At 31.3% G+C, this 23,564-nt stretch overlaps 1 protein-coding gene across 1 annotated transcript in view; it reads right to left on the bottom strand.

The window, feature by feature from the left end:
• Positions 1-771: 771 nt before the first annotated feature.
• LOC128550698 (uncharacterized) overlaps positions 772-23,564 on the bottom strand; it is a 57,182-nt gene continuing 34,389 nt past the window's right edge. Inside the window, exon 5 of the mRNA XM_053530262.1 lies at positions 772-2,036. Coding sequence (XP_053386237.1) covers positions 781-2,036 — 1,256 coding nt within the window. The 3' untranslated portion in view covers positions 772-780. The remainder of the gene's footprint in view (positions 2,037-23,564) is intronic.

Below are 23,564 nucleotides of genomic sequence, written 5' to 3'. Positions count from 1 at the left end.
ATCGTGCGTGACACAGTATAATCTGTACAACCTAATCTCCGCCATTGATTTTCTGTTTATAATATAATTCAGAAACTCCTTCAGCACATCGTGCTCCATCTTGAAACAATCGATATTAATAGCTCGTAACTGAGAGATATTCTGAAATGTTTTAGACAGTTCACTGGAACATGAACTACGTTTGTATATAAAGTTATTACATTGCCATGAATCTGAAACAACAGTTACACATTCCAACGACTTGTTTGTCAACAACCGAATAATTGCCGGTTCCTCACATTCCCCTCGGTAGTATATTTTCTTGACGCTGTGCAGGTCATCAAGTTCACACTGATCGATAAGTTCACGTAAACAACAAATGCCTTGTATTCTGATACTTAATGACAGAATATTACTTTTATTGTGTATCACCAGCTGCTTTAAATGCAAGAAATGATTTTCTGGTTGACATTCTTTATCGATGATAAAATCCTGGAAACAAAGAGAAGCGTTGTCCGGGTTTTCTTTCAAACAAGAAATGTACATGTTTTGTATGTCTTTCAGAGGATTAACGTACCTGTAATAGTAACGTGTCATAGATCTGTATGTTCTCGTTATTTGATCTTCACTGATTATCAACTTTAGCGCGTCTGATATTGAGGACATGATTTCTGCATTCATTCCGCTGATAAAAACAAACACTGTCGACATATCAAGAATATTTTGTACACTGTTGAATGTATGTAACACATTCTTTTCGACATAATTTTCATTTTGGCAGCAAATGTGCAGTGCATAGAATTATTCTTGTACAGTTTTGTGGGAAAACGAAAGTTTAAAACTTTTTATGATTAATTTTACTTCCTTACTTTGTGTTAGTATTCCTGAGAGAAGACATAAATTCAAATCACCTTTGTTTAGATACGAGTCAGCGACCGACTGACTAAATACCAGCGTGCTTTCACGTTGTTTACTGAATAATGTGTCAAATGCCAATTTTCCTGAAGCTTTCAGAAGCGCGTAATATTTCTTACAATGTACGTGTTCACTCCAGAATTGTGGGATATCACTCTGGGATGAATCGCATGTTTTATCTAGGTCCGGGTACTTGTTAACTGTTCTTGACAGCAGGAGTTCAATAATGTTTGTATACAGTTCACTCTTTGACTTTCCTAGAGGAAGATCGTCACACCATAAACAAATAAGATACATCAAAAGGAGGGGATCGGATTCCAGATCCTCAAGTTGTTTCTTCTTTATTTCTGTATCAAAGGCTTCTGCCAAGAGTTTTGCATCAGAAACATTTAGATTTTTTATTTTTGAAATTGCCCTTTCCTTCAACGTTTGTGCTGACTGTGAGGTTAGTTTTACTAATTCTATTTTCTTATCTATTTGACTAGTTTTGAGATTAATGACACTTAATTTCCAAGGCCTCGTCGTTGTCAGGACTGTGCACTTTTTACGTGCGTTACGATGAGGGATTGCTTCTGGTTCCCTTTCACATTTTACCCCAGGATGGGTCCACTCATCGAGTCCGTCGATAATTACTAAACATCTTTCATGATGTAGGATCGTCTGTAGAGAACATATTGCCATTGTGCATGAAAGAGATAAATTTTGCATAATTTGATTTTTTATCAAATCATCAATACTGCAGCCCTTAGAAGAATCCCGTAACAACACCAGAAATAAAAAGTCGAATTCTCGCATTGCATCTATTGCATCTTCTGGGAAATATGTTTCAAAGTTCTCTTCTGGACAATGAGCCTGGCACCACGTTACAGCAAGGTATTTTGAAAATGCAGTTTTCCCCAAACCGGCGTCAGCAATTAAATATATTTCACGACTCCGTTTGCTTCCCGAATTGAACATGTCCGACAAAGTGATTGGGGTTTTAATCTCTTCCTTTCCCGAAAACTTGTTCGGCACTTCAATGGAATTCATTTGTGGTAAGACGTAAAAATCTACCAGGGGAGTGTCGTACTCCTCAAGCAGCGGTGAAAGGGGTATAGAACTGTGCCTGTCTTTGTAGAATGTTACTAAATCGTCTCTCAGGACTGAAATATAAGACGCAAATGTCAAATACTGTATTGCAATCCTTAGAAGAAGTAGCATTGCGTATATATATATATATATATATATATATATATATATATATATACTCTTGAAAATCCCGTAAACGGGTGAAACCGGTCGAATTAAATTATTGTATATTAATCAACTGGATTAATTATGTAAACGAAGGCATCTTTATTCTTCAAAATGTGGAAGAAATTAATAATGACATCGACAACTTCACTAGAAGACTAAGATTAACAGAATATTTTATGGGGAGGACGATAATGATATATCCATAGTAAGAAACAAAAGCGATTTTACACCACCGAATTCAGGAATTCTTCATTAGAAAAAATTACTGATAATCTAAACAACTACCCAAAGAATTTAACCAACAAAGAAATAATAAAGACTAATATTTCTGGAAATGGGAGAAAGGCTATCGAGGAATTAGCATCTGATCCTGACATTATTATAAAAGAGGCCGATAAAGGTGGAACCGTAATCATCATGGATTCTTTACATTATGAACAGATGATTGAATCTCAACTAAACGACTCTGCATATTATGAACTACTGACCACAGACCCAAAAAGTAAGGATTCCTGAAGTTATAGCAAATTAATAAATAACTTTAAAAATGCTTCACGCAAAAAGAGTACGACTACCTTAAAAACTTTGAGGTGAAACAACGGAATTTCTATGGTTTACCAAAAGTTCATAAAAGTTAGCAGATAAATCACACTTGCCTTATGCAAAATTCAGAGGTGGTGACAATTACGAATGTCAAAGATTTGAAAATACGCCCAATAGTTGCGGGACCAAGCTGCCAAACTCACAGATTAAGTAATGTTAGACATTCTACTACGTCCACTGACGAAATACATACAAAGCAATATTAAAGACTATACGGATTTTCTTAACACACAAACACAAAAAGCTAATCAGCAATTTATTTTAACAACATCTGATGTTGAATCACTGTATTCAAATATTTCCCACACTCTAGGAATAAAAGCAATGGAAATTTGGATGAATAAATACCCTGAAACAATTCCGTCAAAATTTACAAAAACATTTATACTTTCTGCAAAAGAATTTATTTTGAAAAACAACACATTCCATTTTAATGAGAAATTTTATAGGCAAATTAAAGGCACTGCCATGGGCACGAAATTTGCACCTGTGTATGCCACATTGGTTATTGGTTATTTAGAAGAACTATTATACAAGGAAGTAGAAGGAAACTATTGAACTGAGTTCAAAGAGTATTTTATACATAACTGGAAAAGGTTTTTAGATGACATTTTTATTTTATGGCCAAAATCGAGATAGGATTTAAACATCTTCAACATAATGCTAAATAAACTCCATGAAGATTTAAAGTTCACCATGAGAATCAGTACATATGAACTGCCTTTTCTAGATATTTTAGTTAAACTAAAACGAACGGAAATTGAAACAGATATATACTATAAACCAACAGTACAATTATTTCAAGGTAAGAAACGTTACATTTACGATTAATGGAATTGAAAGAATTCCTGACATCTCAAAGATATCCTCTAAAACTAATAGAAAATGGAATACAGAGAGCATTATCTATTGATCAAGAAGAATTGAGAAAGACCAAAGGAAAACAAAATGAAAATATAATACCTTATGTATCAACACACAATCCGAAAAATTTGGATTTTTTTAACATAATAAGAGAAAATCTACCAACATTATAAAACGATACTACAATGAAAGAATTTTTTTTTTCACAAAATAAAATCATTAAAAGCAAGAGACAACCAGCCAACTTGAAGAAACTATTAACAAGAGCATCATTTACAGAATCGACAAGGAAACCAGAATTAAAGCAATGTGGAAAGACAAAATGTGGACTGTGTAAATTTCTGATAGAAGGGAATAAATACCACTTCAAAAATGGCCGACAATTCCATATTAAATTTTCCGGTACGTGTGAAATACAAAATGTCATATATGAAATGAAATGTTCCGGATGTTCAAAAGACTATATTGGAGAAACATCTAATTTACGAAATCGGGTAACTCTTCATAATCAACATATAAGGAATTCGGAAAACGCTCTTCTACCAGTCAGTCGCCACATTGCATAATGCTCAAAAGATTTACTACAAAAATTTAAAATAATGCCAATTTATAAATTACAAGAAAAAGACAGATCTAACAGAAGGAGAAAAGAAACGTTACTAATTAATACTTTTTGTCCAGAAGTAAATGCAAAATAACACATTAATAATTACATTGTGACGTCCCTTGAAAAACTCCGAAGAGTAACGTCCCTTATTAAAATAAAAGACGTCGTTATGAAGCGACGTTACTAACGTCAACAGTACAGTATTACTCCTGAAGATCCCGTAAACGGGTGAAACCGTTGAGTTACATTTTTTTTATACAATTTACTTGGATTAGAATAATTAAATATGTAAAAAGTTAAAGGCATCTTGATTCATCTTTTTTTCCGCTATTGAATATCCGTATATATATTTGCACCGTACAACGTTTTCCTGTCTACGGTAATAGCTTTATACTATTGTGGACTTGCAAAAGAAATACCAGTGCTACTATCGTACTTTTGCAACTGCCACTGTTACGGTACCCGCTACCGCTATCAATGTTACTACCACCAGTGTTACTGTTACCCCCTCATCTGTACCTGTTGCCACGGCCGCTGTCACTGTTACCACAGCCGCTGTTACTGTAACTTCTATCAATGTTTATCTTACCACTACCACAGTTTTGTTACCACATCATTTGTTAAGTACTGTTAAGCTGCCGCTGCCGCTATTACTGTAAACACCAACACTGTTACTGTTACTACTGAAATTGTAACCACTTCCACTGAAACTTTTACCACTGCCACTGTTACTGTTATCACTTCTTCTGTTTCTGATACCACGACTACTGTTACTGTTACCACTGTCACTGTTACTATTGCAACGACTACTATTATAGTAACAACTACCACGTAAACCACTACGGCTTTTATTGTTAATACTGCCACTCTTTCTGTTGCCAGGAGTACTGGTACTGTTACCACTTCCACTGTAAATGTTGTCACTACTACAATTATTATTACCACTTCCACTGTTATTATTACCACGACTACTGTTATTGTTACCACTTCCACTGATACTGTTGTCACAACTACTGTTATTGTTACCTCTACCACTGTTATTATTACCACGACTACAGTTACAGTTACCAAAACCACTGTTACTGTTGAAACGACTTCTGTTATTGTTATCACTTCCACTGTTAATATTACCATGACTTCTAGCTGTTATTTTTACCACGACTACTGTTACTGTTGCCACGACTACTATTGTTGTCACATCTTCCACTGAAAGCACTACTGCTCTTATTATGACCATTACTACTATTACCGTAACTACTACTATTACTTTTACCACTACCACTTGTTCTGTTACAAAGTCTGCTGTTACTTTTTAATAATATAATCACTGCCTCTTTTACTGTTAGGCGTAAGAAATTGTTTGTTTCCGGTATCCCGACCTATACTAAATTTTTGGCCCGACCCTAAATGTTTTTATGGCCTTTAAGAATATTTTTTCAACCTTTAAGCAAAACAATAATACAAAATTGCACTACTTATGCTTTAAACATGGCCAGTGATGTTTGAAATCAACTCATTGATGATCTAAAGGCATAATCCGCTTATTTGTATTCATTTCTGACATAAAATTCATTTCCGAAAAAGTTTTACTTCATAAAAAAAAAGATATCAAGTCCGACCTACCTACGCTAATATCTTAGCATGTTACCGGAAACAAAGAATTTTTTCAGGCCTTAGAGATAGGATATAAGAGAGGAGGACGGGGTTATATATATATATATATATATACATAACTGAAACAACTGACAAAGGGAACATCCACCCTGAAGGAAATGTAGCAATACAAATAGTTCGAAATGAATGAAAAAACGACAGCAAGAAAAATTAAACACTTTTGTTTTAGTCTGTATCAATTTCGTCATGTAGCAGCCGACATATCAATGACATTGCTTAGCCCCGAGTCAAGACCCTGTATTTTCTTATTCGTCACCGTTAAACCGTTAAACGGCGATGAATCAGACGTAGAAATGCATTTCGCTAAATATACATACCTTAAAATACAAATTTACACCTTTCAAGTCATTTGAATAAATTTGCTAAACTGTAGACTGCTTCAGTTAAAATAAACAGCTTGTTTATAAATAGCATCGACTGTCATGTGTCAAAATCTATGGAAGGGTACCAGAGACAATGATTTCAGCTTCGAATCATGCACAAACGCGACGTTAGTTTTTAACATTTTTTCGTCTCTACGTGTAGCACGAATTCGTCTCAATAGTATATGTTCGATCGCTTGACACTATGACAATTTATCAAATATTTAGATTAACTGAATATTCAGATAAACTAAAAATTGATGAGTTGCGTGAATGAAACACATATGCATAAGATATATCTAAAACATTCAGGGTGCTTATCTATTTGCACTTTGCTTCTATGAAATGCATTTACTACAGTTATAACAAAAGAACAACACAAAAACGGGTCATTATACCTATTCATGGTTTTCTCTTACATCGTAAAATGCTTTGATTTTGTAAGTAGTAGGGGGGAGGTGGGTAGTATAGAAAATACCGAAGCGGAAACAGTTTCACCCCAACTTGACCCTTGCCCTTAACCCAAACTGATCAATACCGGCAAACTAAAAAAACACAGGTTTCAAAAAATTACTGTGAAAACCTCTGGTTTGACGAAGTAAATCTATTTTTAGTAACGTTTACAGTGTAAACGTTTTTTTATAGTAATTGGTTTTAAATATTTTTACAAAACCTAAACGATAACTTTAAACTTCGCACTGAAAAACAATTTACAATAATTTTTAACCTTTTTTATTAAAATAATTTATAATTCTTTGTTCATTTGGTTTTACATTGTTAACTTTTAGTATTTTATACGAAAAATCATAAATGTTTATACCATCTTGTAACATTTTTATGAAAAATAAACAATAATAACAACACAATACACTTGTTTTGTCTTGATAGTGTATGTTATTGTATTTTATATCCGGAATATAACTAATTACTTCTTTTGGTGGAGGTAAACCGAACGGGTCAAAGTACATTTTATTCACATAACGAACCCAGTGTGTTCCGGGTCCGATAGAATTATCTAAATTGATTATTCCACACTTTTTATTTAACTTTGTTTTCGGTAGATTATTTCAACTAAATACACCCCTAAAGTTTTAAATTTTTAATTGTTTTACCCATTGTTCAGTTTCAAAGTTAGAAATGGGTTTGTTTATAAATTTTATTTTATTTTTTTACTATAGGAATTCGTCTGTAAGGTCTTTGTTGACATCAATTTGTATACCCTGACCTTGTCCTTTATCACTTAACAGAGATGTAATCAAAGGTATCCCGAGACTAGCAGCCAGCATACCTAGGAACCCATCGTCTTGTTTGTGTTTTTGAGTTACTTTTATTACACCAGTTTCCCTTAATTGTTTTTTTTTTTTTTTGATTAGGTGTAACATATGGTGATATCATATTTTCTTTTATCATTAGCTACCGCAATCACACCATTTCCAAGTATTTTTCTAACACTAGTACTGGCAAGACCAAACAAAGCTTCAACGCCTAACGGTCCTAATATTTTTGGAGCTATTTTTGCAGCTACCGGAAGTACTGTTCGACATGACAGACCAGCCAAAGCTCCTAAAAATCCGCCATTTTGACCTTGACTGACTATTTTTTCTTTTGAAATTGTAATTTCTAACCCCTTCTTTTTCCTAATAGACTTTTCAATTTGATTTATCTGTGTTTTTGTTAAAAGTAAAGGAAAGTTTCCACGCTATTGTTCATATTTCAATCTAAAAGTATGTGGAATTTTATTATTGTAAGCTTTCGCTAAGTTTTTCTTTTGTCCATCTGTTAAACTTATTTTATATTCAATATAATTTGATGTCATTATATATTTTATATATATTTTATTTACACAATAACAAGTTCTTTTCCAATAGTATTTATTTCAACTGTTTCTTCATACAATACAATTGCGTAAACACGAATATTAGCTGCTGGCGGACTATTTAATTTACCTGTTAATGTAGTATGCTTAGGATCTTCTGTTATTCCTTCGTTTTTAAATTCTAAGTTGAAATGAATAAATGCAAACATTTTTTTTAAATTTGATAAATTTAAGAGACTTCCAGTGGTTTTATTAATTTGTTTATGAAAAAAATTAAGAACATCATCATAAATTCTTGATATACTTGTATATTCCGTTTCGGGATAAAAAAAACAACAACACCATTACCAGTTTTAAGACGGCAAGATTCCAGCCTGCAATTTTCATTTGCTGCAGTAATTTTAAATGTATCTAAAAATGTGGATTATGTTCTTGTGAATTACTTTTATCAGGTCGTTGTAAATACACAATCACATGTTCGTTTTTTTTACACCGGCTGTTATTCTAGAAGTTATGTTAGTCTGTTGTGTATCTGTTGACTGTGTTATCATTTCTCGGAGGTATTTCCAACTTGTTGCTTTCATATATCTTTCAGAAATTAAATTGGCTCCATATAGATGAAAAATTAAATGTGGAACCCACAAAATTAGTTTAGTTATAATTACGCTACCTGCATCAGCAGCATTAGCTCTGTACATTAATTCATCATCATTTGTTAATTGAAGCGTTATTTGGATTTGACTTGGGGGTAACATGTTTTGTTCCAAACCCTGAGAAAATGAATAATTATTTAACCGAATTGTAGCAATTACCTTATTACCACCCTGGATTTTTTTTTCTAATTTCAAAACCTTTATTACATCCATCCTGGTCATCCCTACTTTCAGCACTATCTGTATCATCTACATAAATAAATAAACTCGTTTGTTCCAGTTGATTCTGCATAATCCTTAGATAGTTCAACTAAATTATTTACATTTATTACCTTGTATAAATTATTACAATCAAAGACAATTTTTCAATTTTGTTTAGTTATTAGCTGACCAATTATTGACGTTGCATTATTAATTAAAGCAATTTGATCTCCATCAGCATACTTATTGCCATTAACAAGCTTGTTAACTTTAAAACGTACTTCAAAAATTACTATTAAACCAATTAAAATATGAACTTCTATCATTAATTGTAAAGTGATACCCACTTTTATGTTGTTTAACATTATTTCCCAAGACAGAAATTAAAGATGTATCTAATTAGTTCGTTTCTTTCACAATACTGTTTTGTTCTAAACATGTATATTATATATTATTTTATTTTTTATAAATTAGTCTGTTAATACGTTTTCGCCGAGCTGAATCTGCCGCAGACATCAGGGGACCAAGGTCCACTCCAGATCCCGACAAAAATTTATTTATTCTTATATCAATATCCTCCTCATTATTTTTACTATTATTTGGTTTTTGTAATCCCTTAACAATTAAATCACCAAGACCAGGTGTTACAGGGTTTTTAACTTTTTTTTTTTCTGTAATCTTATCAGCAGCTTAATTCCCGACTTCCGTTCTATTCTTTTTTGTTCCATTTTCAAGTGCAGATTTTCCTGCAGTGTCCAGGGCTTTTATCCAGCACTACCAATTGAAGATGCAACAGAAATCTGCTTAAAGCATAGATAATATCACTAAAATTGTCATCAACAAGTGAATTATCAATAAGATCACAATGAATGTAAATTGTATCCACAGAGTTAGATATGTTTGGTGTCGTAGTTCCCCATTCGGTCTTTTTTAAAATAAAAAGAATCAAATCCAAAAAATGTATGAAAATTTGATATTCCCAAATGCAACTTAAAATTATCATGAATTGAAATTAGGATTTTAAAACTACTTAAATCAAATTCCAAACTTATTGGAGCAATGTTTGTTTTATCAAATTCAAAATCATCATTACTTATTAATGTTTCTCTGATATAATTATTAATGTCCGTATAACTGTAAGAACCATTTGTAAATATGATATCTTTCCAATCTTTACCATTATTATAACGAATTATTTTATTATCGTATTCATCACTAATAATATGCCAAGAGTAAGTCAAAGTGTTAATACTACCCAAACCAACAGCATAAGTTTTATTTTCATCTAAAAGTAAGGAATGGCTGAATTTGACCGTAAAATCGCTTGCAGTATTTTTTATTATCGTTTTTAACAGCTTCAGATCTCAACACAATTTTTGTTCAATTTATATATTCAAGAAAAATAGTTTTTATATAACATTTCATGTTGTTCTGGTAACCATTCATTTTTAATAGTTCATCAGTTATGCTAATACCTTCATTTTTCAGTTTTTCATTATTATTTCCAGCATCAATTAAACCACAAATAAGTTTTAAGTCATTAACCAGGGGGCCTTTGTGGTCGAGTGGTTAAGGTCGCTGACTTCAAATTACTTGCCCCTCATTGATGTGGGTTCGAGCCTCACTCGGGGCTTTGAATTCTTCATGTGAGGAAGCCATCCAGCTGGCTTACGGAAGGTCGGTGGTTCTACCCAGGTGCTCGCTCGTGATGAAATAATGCACGGAGGGGCACCTGGGGTCTTCCTCCACCATCAAAGCTGGAAAGTCGCCATATGACCTATCATGTGTCGGTGCGACGTTAAATCCAACCAAAAAAAAAAAAAAAAAAATCTTCTAAAATGCATGGACAAACATCATAACATAAACCCCTAATTACTTGTTTAAATTTCATAGATCTTTTATTGGTAGGTAATCCTGATTTTTCTGTTAATTCTTATTTCCCTAGAAAGTATTGAATGTTTTTTATTTTTGTTATATCTTTTATTAATCAAATCAATTAAATTATTATCTACCTTAACGTTAATAACTTCTTTTCCAGTATTTTTATTTTTAGCAATCAATTTATCTTGACCATAAAGGTTATTAAGATCAATCAATAAATTACCATATTGTCCCATTGGTGAAATTTTATATGGATTCAGAACCTTTGTTTTTTTAGGAAAACTTTGTTTTCGATTATGATGTCTTATTCCTTTTCCCATATATTTTCCTTGTTTAAGAATATCATAGAGCGTTTCTCTATATTCTTTTTAAATTATCCGACGTAGCTATAATTGCTTTCTTTTACTTCAGCTCGAGTTCTGTGGGATTTTTTTTCTGGTTATTACGCCAGATTCGTGACCCAAACTTATAATATCATCTGATACATGTTCTATGATATTTTCTACTTCTTCCTTAGTAATTTTTTTCATCTGGATCTTTAGATTTACTGTGAAAAAAGTTAAACACTGCTTGTGGTGTGTTATATTTTTCTCTGTCTAAAACTTTTAAATCAACGTCTTTTTTTAATACCGCTGGATCAAACGACATTGCAACCATTTCTTTTTCTGATTCTTCTGATTCATCAGTTGTTTCATAACCCACAGATTCTTTCATTATATCAATTGTTGGAACCGGTGTTTCAGTTACTCATATCTTTTCTCTTCCATAATTTTTTATTTCTTAATTTCATCTTCAGGTATCCATAACATGTTCATCTCCCCAATCTATTGGTATATAGGGAGCCGATTTTGAAGCTTGCTTTTTATATTCATCCTGCATTCCTTTAGATAATTCAGTAATACCTTATGTCAGATCCTCTGAAATACTTTTCGGAAGTACCGCTAATTGCGCTTTGATTCCCGGTTATGCTTTAAACTGACTTCACAATTCTTCTTTTTGACTTTCTAATCCTTCTGTAATTGGTTTATAAATTTCACTATACATTTCTCGACCAGTAGCTTTTCTTATTTTTTCTCTCATTATTTTTTCTCTTGTAGCACTTACTTTTTGTTCATCAAGGTTGTTTATTTCTTTCATTTCTTTAAGTTTTGCTAGCATTTATATAATAATGTAAGATAATGTAAGATCATGTAATATTATGAAAATTCCTAATTATGATACAAAAAGTTATAAATCTAATAACTTTCAGCAACATTATTTTTTTATGCCAGATTCATGTTTTAGAATGTTAATATGCGGATGTTCCGGGAAGGGGAAAACAAATACACTAATGCATATGCTTCGAGAACCTCTTATATATTATGATAAATTATACCTGTATGCTAAAAACCTAGAACAATTTAAAAAGCAGGATTTAATTAATCACTTAAATGAAATTGCAGATGAAATTGAAGTAGATCCAGGTGAAATACTTTAATACTCTAATAACGAAATAATTGATGTCCATGATCTTGAACCAGAAAAACAAAAAGTAGTAATATTTGATTTGATGTGAAGGAAAAATGGTTTAAAATGAAATAATAAAATACTTTATTCAAGGACGTCACAGAAACTGTTCTGTTATTTCTTTAAGTCAGTCTTACTGTAAAACACCAAAATATATCCGAATTAACTGCTCTCATTATATTTTGTTTGAAAGTCCAGTTAAAAGGGAAAATAATATGATTTGTAATGAACAAAATATAGATTACGATTCTTTCGCTAATGCAACAAAATAAAAATATGATTTCTTATATGTTGACAAACCAAGGAAGTTGTTAAGAAAACACTTTACGAGAATTATAAAATAATTATATAATGGGAGTTCTTAATGATGTAAAACAAATTACTCAACCAGACAGTATAAGTAAAATTAAATTTGATATTGATTTAAGTGATTATGCCACTAGAAAGCAATTCAAAAAGCTTAAAAAGGACATGGACTCGTATCTTCATAAAAATAAGGAACTTGATAACACAATGATCAGGTCATTAGATATGGGAGGTAATGAAATAATCAACCTAGGAAATCCAGATAAACCCAGTGATGCAGTTTCAAGACGGTTTGTGTTTAAAACAAAATCAAAGTGTAATAGAAGACTATTATCTTGAAGACACCAAAAGTAATAAATAGACACTAGAAAAAGAAGTAAAGAATACTGAAGAAGTAGAAAAAGATTTTAAAAACAATTTATTATTAACAGTTGAATTACAAGGAAAATTGAAAAAGAAATGAGAGCCATGGTTGATTCTATTAAAGAACTTGAAGAGAAATCTGATTTTACAGATATTCCGATGAAAGAAGTATTCAGAAACCAGTTTTAAAATAATATACAATCAAGTTCAGGAATTAATAAAAAGTATGATTAAACATGAAGAACTAAAAGACAAGATTATTGCAGCCGAGAAAAAGTTACAAAATATGTATCAGTTAGAAATCAGAACAGAAATAAATTAGCTAAATACTAACTTTTCAAATAAACTTGCAGAATATAAATCTGAACTTGAAAAGGCAGCTTCACAAAGAGGTGATGATCATGACACAGCAGTAGATAACCTTAAAAAAGATTTAATTCTAACTTAAATTCTAACTTAGAAAATTTGAAGAAACAACTTCGGGACTTGATTAGTATTGTCGACACATGTCACAATTTAAAGTACGCGGAATTAATTAAACTTACAGAAATATTACAAAATGATATTAACGAATTTAATGCTAAAATTGAAAAAAATAAAAATGATCTGGACTTTGTAGTTGAAAAGTCAGTTAAACAAGAAGAATCAATTACCTCTAATGCTGAAGCAATTTCCAAAAAGTAAGACGTGAAGAATTTCTTTTTGAATATTACAATAACAGACAACTACATGTAAAGAGTTATCTTGGTGGAGTAAGATATGATATTGAAGATAAACAGTTACAAAAAAAGGTATTAAGGACAGAATTGTTTTTGCATTATTTGGAATACGAGTTATTATAATAATAAGATTACAGATTATAAAAGTTTATTAAAATAGAAAAAAGATGGTGGATTTAAAATTCAACAAGATGGAGATTATATAATTGAAATAAATATTATCATTGAATACGCTGGTAAAGAAATAAATCGTTTTACTTTTAAATGGTATGGTTAATTAATTTAAGAAAAGGAATATGGCTTACAAGTTTGACAGAAATATTTTCAACTGATGTAAAATTTACTATAAAACCAGGAAGTTATGTTAGATTCTATCTAGTTAATTGATTTATTTCCATTTATATCCATTTTATATGATGGGAATATTCAATAATATCAATGAAAAAGTAAATAAAATAAAAAGACAAATAATAAGAAAACCTCCTTTGTTTTTAACACCTGCAACAGAAGATGCTGTTGGATTATTTAAATGGAATGTTGTAAATGCTAGTCCTGGTTTAGTTCAAAATGGTAATAATGTAACAATGTAACAAAATTGCACTTTGATTATTCTTATAGATGCAATTAAATTGGAATTAAAAAACAAAGAAAATAAAATTCTTTAAAGTTGCAATGCAAAAAAATAACAGAAAAAAATGAATCTATTTCTATTAATTATGCTGATCAATTTCAAACAAATTCAGTTATTTATATAGAGTGTTTAAACGTTCAGGAATATTCAATGAACAATTTATGGTTCTGTGACCGGGCTGTAAGCTAATGTATTAATACCATTATCAAGAATATATCTTTTATCGTCATAACATGATAATGATGTTTTATAAATAACATAACTGGAAGGATTGTGCTTATCAGAACGAATACATTTGTAACTTTAAAGATATTGTTAATTTGGGTTGAATTAAACAAAGTATCTTTGTAATTTTCATGAACTATTGTTTTCTTAACAACATGTTTTTTTATTTCTTTACTTGTCTTAATGTTAACTTCATTTTATAATAAATATGAATACATCTTACTTCTTAATCAAACAGATTCAACAATGGGAATTCCAGCAGCCTCATCTTTGAATTGTCCAATTACTTTTTTTATTATTATCGAAATAAAATTTTGAATCACTATCAAAATCACGATTATCAAATAAATCTTTGTCTTTATAAAATTCCTCATATGCATCTTCAGTATTAATTTCATAACATAATGAATCAGTGTCAGCGAATAAAAGCTTTGCTGAATCCTCATACTTTTCCTTAATGTAGTTATACTGAAAATCATACTTTAAATATTTTGATAAATCAAGAATGCACATTCAAACATAACAAGGTCTATTTATTTTTTATTGGTTGGATTTAACGTCGCAGCGACACATGAAAGGTCATATGGCGACTTTCCAGCTTTAATTGTGGAGGAAGACCCCAGGTGCCCATCCGTGCATTATTTCATCACGAGCGGACATCTGGGTAGAACCACTGATCTTCCGTAAGCCAGCTGGATGGCTTAATGATAAACTTTCTTCTATTCTATGAATACCAAACAAATTCTTATTAAACATTGTTGAACTAACAAATGAAGGTTTTGCTATATACTTTAATAAAGGATTTTCATCATGTGTTAATTTAATATTGATTCTTTTGAGGGGCCTCCGTGGCCGAGTGGTTAAGGTCGCTGACTTCAAATCACTTGCCCCTCATCAATGTGGGTTCGAGCCTCACTCGGGGCTTTGAATTCTTCATGTGAGGAAGCCATCCAGCTGGCTTACGGAAGGTCGGTGGTTCTACCCAGGTGCCCGCTCGTGATGAAATAATGCACGGAGGGGCACCTGGAGTCTTCCTCCACCATTAAAAAGCTGGAAAGTCGCCATATGACCTATCATGTGTCGGTGCGACGTTAAATTAAAAAAAATAAAATAAATAAAATTCTTTTGCGTAAATTCTCCATCGTCTTACCGAATACAGAGTTGTTCATGAGTTTGAAAAAGTCTTTTTCAAATGAATTCTTTGCTTTAGATCTTTTTGAGTATTAAAATCAATATATCTTTTTAACCAAAGTCTTTCATCAACAGTTAATATTCTATGTATCTTTGTTACTTTTAATCCTAATTGTGAATAAAATTGAAGATTTTTAAAATGGACAACATAGTTTTGTTTTTTCATTAATGTTGGAACTAATTTGTTTACATTACTTTTTCCTATTTCAAATTATTTTTTGATATTTTTGCTATAATTTGAATGCCATTCGTCTGGTATTTTCATTTTTTTCAGGAGCTTAAGGATAATCATTGTGAAGATCATGTAATTCTTTTGGATATTCACATTAACATTCAATTATAAACTTAGTTTTACTTTTTGCAATTAATTTCTTATATTGTTTTAAAGTGACCCATTTAAAATTGACAGAGGGCAAAGGTCGGCACATGGCCCAACCGTAAAGATTATTGGCGTCGAGGTACATAATGTATTTAGTTTCTAATTCAGGATCATAATCTTTCATATATTTATTGTTTGCTTTGCTGTAACAATTAGCTATATAACTTATTCCTCCTCTCAGTCCTTTTTCCAAAAAAGAGACATATCAATATCAGTTAATGAATCCAGATTTATTCCAGTCATTTTTAACATTGCATCCCAAGCTAAACCAGGACTACTGAAGTAATGACAAGGGTCAAGTTTATAATATTCCAAACACAGTTTTCTAAAATTTTCAGAAACATCAGCTAAAGGTAATACGTCATTTTTTTAAATACAGATCATGATATTCTCCCATTGTTTTTCTTTCAAATTTATTCCAACATTTTTAGCATGCTCATATTCATTGTCAGATATATGCGTTTCGTTTAAAATTGAATAAAACTCTTCTTTAGGAGGTAATTTTGTTTCTTTGAATTTATTAAATGAATCCATGAAATTATATGGATAAATACCTTTTGTTTTTAATAATTCATTTTTTCTTTTTCATTTTTAAATTCTTCAGATGTGTACTTAAATTCTGGAATATCTTTTACCAAGTTACCTAATGGTTGAGACATAAATTGAAAACTATCTATAAAAATCAAATCAGTTACCATAAATGCCATATATCTTTCTATATTATTAGGAATAACATCTATTTTTTTTTTAATTTTCCTTTGTACTGGATTTTCATTTTCCTTGTATTATTTTCCACAAATATGACAAGAGGTTTGTTTTTTAAATAAAGCTTCATCTTTTTTAGACATTCTCAAATCTTTGTTGAAGTTTTCATTGGTTTAGTATATTTATCGTCATAACAACAAACAACTTTATAACCGTAACCACTATCTATATGTTTTTGATATGGTTCAGTAAATGAAGATTCAGGTGACGGCAAAGCAGTTGACATTTTTCTAGTTATTGATTCAAAATCTGCATAAATTACAAAAGGTACGGCTAAGCCTTTGTGATATTTTTTAAAATGTTTTTTACTTCCCTCTTTTGGCATTTTTACAGCTTGAACACCATTAATAGCTAAACAATTGGGAATATGTTCATTTAATATTCTTTCTTGAGAAAACTTTTGTAAACATGATTTGCAAAAATGTTTCTTATGCTGATCTTTGGTTTTGTTACACATTTATCTATTAAAGTCTTTTATCAAAATATAATGTGTTTTTTTGTTATTATTAATTAACAACATGTCACAGTGTTCTTCATATTGATATTTTGAAATGTACAATGGATAAACATTATTATCTTCATAACCAAATATATTAAATGAAATATCATTCTGAGTTTCTATTTTAGGTATTTGATTTAATATAACAGCAAATTTTATTCCTTTATAATTGAGTTCCTCTTTATGCTTTTATTATTTTGAAACTCTATGAGGGTTTTCTTTAACAGGAAATTTGTAAGCCAAATGATACCATCTAAAACATTCATTATCATGCTTATTCTTTATATTTATTAATCCTTTCCTTGAATTTTGTAATGGTTTTGGTAATTCTAAATAACTTGATGCTGCCAGCGGCCTATATTTTTATCTATTTATATAATGGGCATCAACTGACTCTATTCTCCAGCCACTTCCGTCTGAAATCCAATTACCAATGCTATGTATTATTTCATCAAAGGCTTGGCGTAAAAGTTATTTTATTTCGTTTGTATTAAAATTAATTAAAGCATTTGATTGAAAATAAGCTGATTTATATATTGTATCTGTTTCACTAATTTTCGTAAACGTTATTTTAAAAACAACATTTATTCTTATACCTTTTAAAGTTTTAAGTTCAGATTTAAGATTATCCAATGAGTCTGCTATAGTTAAATATAACTGACTTTTTGGATTTTGTCTATGTGTAATTTTAATTTCAAATTTCTTAATATATTGATTTAAAGACCTCTCAATTTCTCTGACAACCATCTATATATTATATTTAGAAAAAAAATCGTTAAAAAAAAAAAAAAAAAAAAAAAAAAAAAAAAAAATAAAGTTTAAGAACAGTTAAAATATCAAAATTGATACTTTTCCCATTAGTTTTCGATTTTCCACTTTTTACTCGTTTTTTCCTTCACAGCAATTTTTTATTAACCCAGAATTAATATCAAGGTCTTTAGATGCTGCGTAAGTGCTTCTATATATTTTCTTCATTAGTGTCACAATCGGTTGCAATAACTCTTTTAGGGTTGTTTTGATGATTATTTGGTCTAGGGCAGTCACATAATCTTACATTAGTTTTTTTTCCTTCTAACATTAAGCAACCGAAGTCCCATTCAAATAAATTCTTTTCTAAAAGATAATGATCTATAACATTTTGTAATTTATCAATCACATGTTTTATATTCATCGCTAACTATTTGATAAAGTTTTGATTTAATAACGTTACTTCTTTTTAGTACTTTCTATATGAATTTCTTTCTTTATTCATTTTATCTCCTAAAGTGCTAGATAATTTTGGCATAATCATTCTATCTACCTTTCTATTTACCATTTATATAAAATACTTATAGATTTTTTTTTAAAGAACGCACGTAAAAAATAAATTCAGCAATCTAAATTTAATACAACTCTTCTTCTTTTTCATTTCTGTATCCGTTAAATTTAAATTCCTTCATATATGTTTCAAGAGGCATTGAATAGTTATTTTTCTTCCTGCATTTCTAACAGTAATGTAAAAATATCTTGAATAACGTTTTTTTCTCATCTTCTTCATTAACTTTATTTGCTTTTCCGATATGTGCTTTTGTTATTAGTTGTTTCATTTTGTGGTGATGTAATTTTAAATTATTTTTCTTGTCTTCAACTTTAAGTCTATTAATAAATATAGTAATTACTGATGGAACAGCGCCAGCAACTGTTACATATATAGGAATAGCTGGAACAAGTGCTACTGCAGCCGAGCAACCAAAAATACCTGCTGTAATTTGTAATCTTGTATTTACTTTGCCACAAAACTTATAACTTTTTCTGTAAGCAGCAGCAAGTTTAGCCAAGTGAATAATTAATTGATCTATTGTTTCTATTCCATTAGAAATTAGATTTTTACTACTCATTTATATAATATATTTTTTAAATTAAAATTTCTTCTAATTCACTAAACGGAATCCAGCTATTAAATTTTTCACTATAACCTTTCTACTTTACTAAATCTTGTTTTTTCTTATAGTCTCGTCTAATAACTTTTTCTGTTCTAAAAACCTCTTGTTTAGTAGGTAAAAGTTCTTGCTCATAAAATGAACCCTGAATTATTTCATTATTCAAATCTTTTATAGTGTATGTTCTGGGATTTTTATTATTAATTCCATAAACTATAAATATTTCCTCTGTTCAGTTTGGTGTATATCCTTCTTCAATATGTCGTTTAAGTTTCCTTAAGCGAACTCGATCACCAATTTTAAACTTTGGTTTACTCTTTGGTATCTTTAAATTACCATATAAATTAAAATAAACAGTACCTTTATTTAAGTTTTAACTGGCTTCAGTCGATGTCATTTTTATACTAGAATGTTTTCTTTTGTTATATTTATCAACCATTTCCTGCAAATTATCTTAATAAGTATAATTATTATTTGCTGTAAAATATTTCCACATTATTCTTTTTAAACTTCTATTAAATCTTTCAATTACTACAGCTTTTCCTTTATTAAATGTATGATACATGTTAATCTTATTTTTATTAAAAAATGATTCAAACGTTTTGTTATAAAATTCTTTTCCTTCATCTACCCATAAATTTGTAGGTGTTCTACCTTCAGAAATTATTTTTTTCAAATGCTTCAATAACAGATTCTCCAGTTTTATTCTTTAATGGAATAACCCAAGCATATTTGCTAAACACGTCAATAACGGTTATCAAGTACTTCACACCTTTATTATATTTTGAAAAAGCTTGCATATCGACTAAATCAGCAGGCCAAGTATCATCAATATCACTAACTATCACTCTTCGTTTCATAAATTTCCGTTTAATTAGTTTATGTAGTTCTTCTTCTAATTCATCACTCCATGTTATTTCGGGGGTCTATTTGAATGATCTTTTACCTCCCAAGGACTTATGTCCGAGTAAATACTCTACCTCCCTCCTTTTCCCGTTTCTTTTTATTTTTTGTTTTTGCCCGAGTGAACTTCCAGCTCCCGAGGACCTAAGTCTTAGTCCAAGTTTATATTTCATATCAGTTGTAGGTTTTACAACTAAATGTTAAGCTATCTTTTCTCCAACAGATTTTGATTTAGTGTTCTTTAAATTAGATAACATTTTTTATCGCATTCACTTTTATTTGTACTAGTATCATAGCAAAAATCATGGGCCATGCATACTGCGTCCAGTTCATTGACAGGAGGTCAATTATCCAAAGGATTTCTTGGCCCGCAATAGCGAAATCCTGGGAGTGTTAAACCTCTCTTAGGTAGTAAAGGTAATATTGCTTTATGAATATCTAACTTACCTCCTGCTGTACTTTTAACAAACATAGATTTCTTTCTGCCACAAGAAAAACAAACTGCCTTAAGCAAAATTCTTCCGTTTTTCGTTTTAACATATTGAGAGTTCAAATTATCATTATTTTTTTTTCTTTCAAACAATATATTTCTTTTCTGTAAACTCATTTATATTATATGTATTTAAATTTAATAAAACACTTATATTAAATTTCTGCCAAATTTCTGCCACGAAGGCAGTAATATGTCAGTATCTGCCAAAATGACATAACTTGGCAAAACTTTGGCAGGTTATTTAAATCAACTGTAAAGCGTAAGGTGTAAACATATCGGATTTAAACCAAACAAAACAGGGTAGTTTAAACGGGAATGGTATTTACTTTCATTCATAAAGTTAACCGATATGTTTACTTTGTAAACATACCGTGCGTCATCAAATTGGTATTAGGTTAAAGCTATTGTAAATTGTTTTTCAGTGCGGAGTTTAAAGTTATCGTTTACGTCTTTTAAAATATTTCATAGTTAACATGATATTCAACCATGCGTATGTGTATGGCATGCTCCTACGGTTGAGTGATTCTAACAACATGAAAGTATTATTTTACAGTAAGTTGTTAAAACCTGTGGGTTTTTTGAGTTTGCCAGTATTGGTCAGTAAGGGTTAAGGGTCAAGTTGGGGTCAAACTGTTTCCGCTTCGGTAGTTTCTATTCTACTAAGGGGACTCCAGAAAAATCATGCTTGAAACTGAATACTCCCTCACTTCTTTTTATATGAATATAGCACAAAATCAAGCCCTTTGCTATACAAAATCTACACGTTTGAAATGCAGAAGTTATCCGCTTTACTGTAGGACCCTTATCCTAGTCGTAACAGATTAAGAAGACAAGACTTCTTTAAAAGAGTTTTAAATGGTATTGACTTACATGATCTTGTTTTGTAACAGCTAACATTGATTAGGTTAAAGTATGCATTGCACGGACATTACATATTTAAAGATATGTGTTCATTATTTTTCTATTTTAAGTAAGACGACATTTTCATATATGTTTTCCTAGAATAAATTTGCAAATTGTAATTAAATGTTTAGACGGTTTCAGACTATGTATGTAAAGTTCATATATCATTGAAAATAACATTTAGTACACAAAATTTGATTATTTTTTGATAATATTTTAAAAAAAGGACAGGTATCAGAAAATGATCAAACTTGTTATATGCGATAGGTTGCCGGCCAAGACTAGGCTGACCCGACCCGGGGAGCCGTGAGAATTGCTTTAATGGTGTCATTGGACTCAGTGAAGGTATTTTTTTGATAATAATTTAAAAAATAGGACCGGTATCAGAAAATATTCAACCTGTTATATGCGGTAGGGTGCTGGCCAAGACTAAGCTGACCCTACCCGGGGAGCCATGAGAATTGCTTTAATGGTGTCATTGGACTCAGTGAAGGTAGTGCTTGGGTTTTCAGGACCGTCTTGACTGCTCTGACAAGTTCATATTTTGAGAATATTACCGGAATTTGACCTATGACCTTGACCCCTAGCCGACCGGTTCTGAACCTGAAGTTGCCTCTTTTCTCTAGGTACTGTCTTGTCTTTTGTAACAAAGTATCATTTATTAAAATCTGACATCAGGTTATGAAAGTATGGCTTCTCAGACAAGGACCACCCGTCTATTTAATATATGGACAAGTATGCGTATTTTCACGAAAAACTATACATTTTGAGACGGTCCTCCGACGAAACCGTCGGCGGTAAAATTATACCAGTTACATATCCGTTTAGACAATGTTTGAATTAAATATATAAAAGTTATTACATTAAAATATCTTGTGTTTGGAACATTCTACAATTATTTGAAATTAATAAAAAACACGGACATTTTCCGTACGGAAAAGTACGGAAATATTTTACCTTTTCACCGGTAGACGGGCAACATGCGATACGACATTATGAGAAAGTCGCTTCGTATTTTCGAGTGTCACTTCGCGTGTCGTGTATCGTTTGAAATTGTCGCGCGTCGACCCTCACCCAAACCCGCGACACGCGACATACGAAACGACATTAGGAAAATGCCGCTTCGTGTTGTCGAGCGTCATTTGAGATTATCGCATGTCGTTTGATAATGTCGCCGTTGCGTTTGCAGGGGTGACATACGACAACGCGAAGTGACATCGCGACATTACGAAGTGACATAGCGACAATGCGATATGACGCTCGACAACGCGAAGTGACAGCGCGATATATCGTGCTTTTGAAAAGCGACATTTCAAAAGGATATCGCGACATTGTTGTTTGGGATTGTCGCCGTCGTTTGCGATTGTCGGGTGTCACTTCGTAATGTCGCTATGTCACTTCGCGTTGTCGTGTGTCGACCCCACAAACGCGACGGCGACATTATAAATGGCCCCAACAGGATTCCGTAGAAATGTGATACCAATACGTGTTTATTCATTCAATTTATAATAAATTTCAATTAAAGCCGAATGGCAGAAGTAAATATACTTGCACGTAGTGATGGGCCGACAATCGGCGACAATCGAATAATCGTCGGCGTTGCATTCATGAGCGCGATTGCCGACTTCAGTTTTCCCTGACCGATTAATTACTTGGCACCCTAAACGGATAATTTAGTTGTTTCTGACCTTTTTCTTTCTGGTATTTACGATTCTTTAGGGGAAATACGCCAAGGGAAACTACTCAACGTAAAAATGGCTTCCTCCAAAGTCTCCACAGAAATTGAGATCATCTGTGATCGCCCAGATTTTGGAAAATCTATGGCTTTTACAAAATTAAGCCGGGAAAACCATCAACCTAAACTCTTGACATTAGTATGGCAGAATGCATAGCATGCCGTAAGACTTAGGCAAGCATATTAGCAAGGGTATTTTAATTTTTTATTATGTGGGATTGAAATCATTCCAGTTG

The sequence above is a fragment of the Mercenaria mercenaria genome, chromosome 18, assembly GCF_021730395.1.
Source record: "Mercenaria mercenaria strain notata chromosome 18, MADL_Memer_1, whole genome shotgun sequence".
NCBI lineage: Eukaryota > Metazoa > Mollusca > Bivalvia > Venerida > Veneridae > Mercenaria > Mercenaria mercenaria.
The sequence above is the reverse complement of the archived record's forward strand: the minus strand, read 5'-3'. Positions and strand labels throughout refer to the sequence as shown.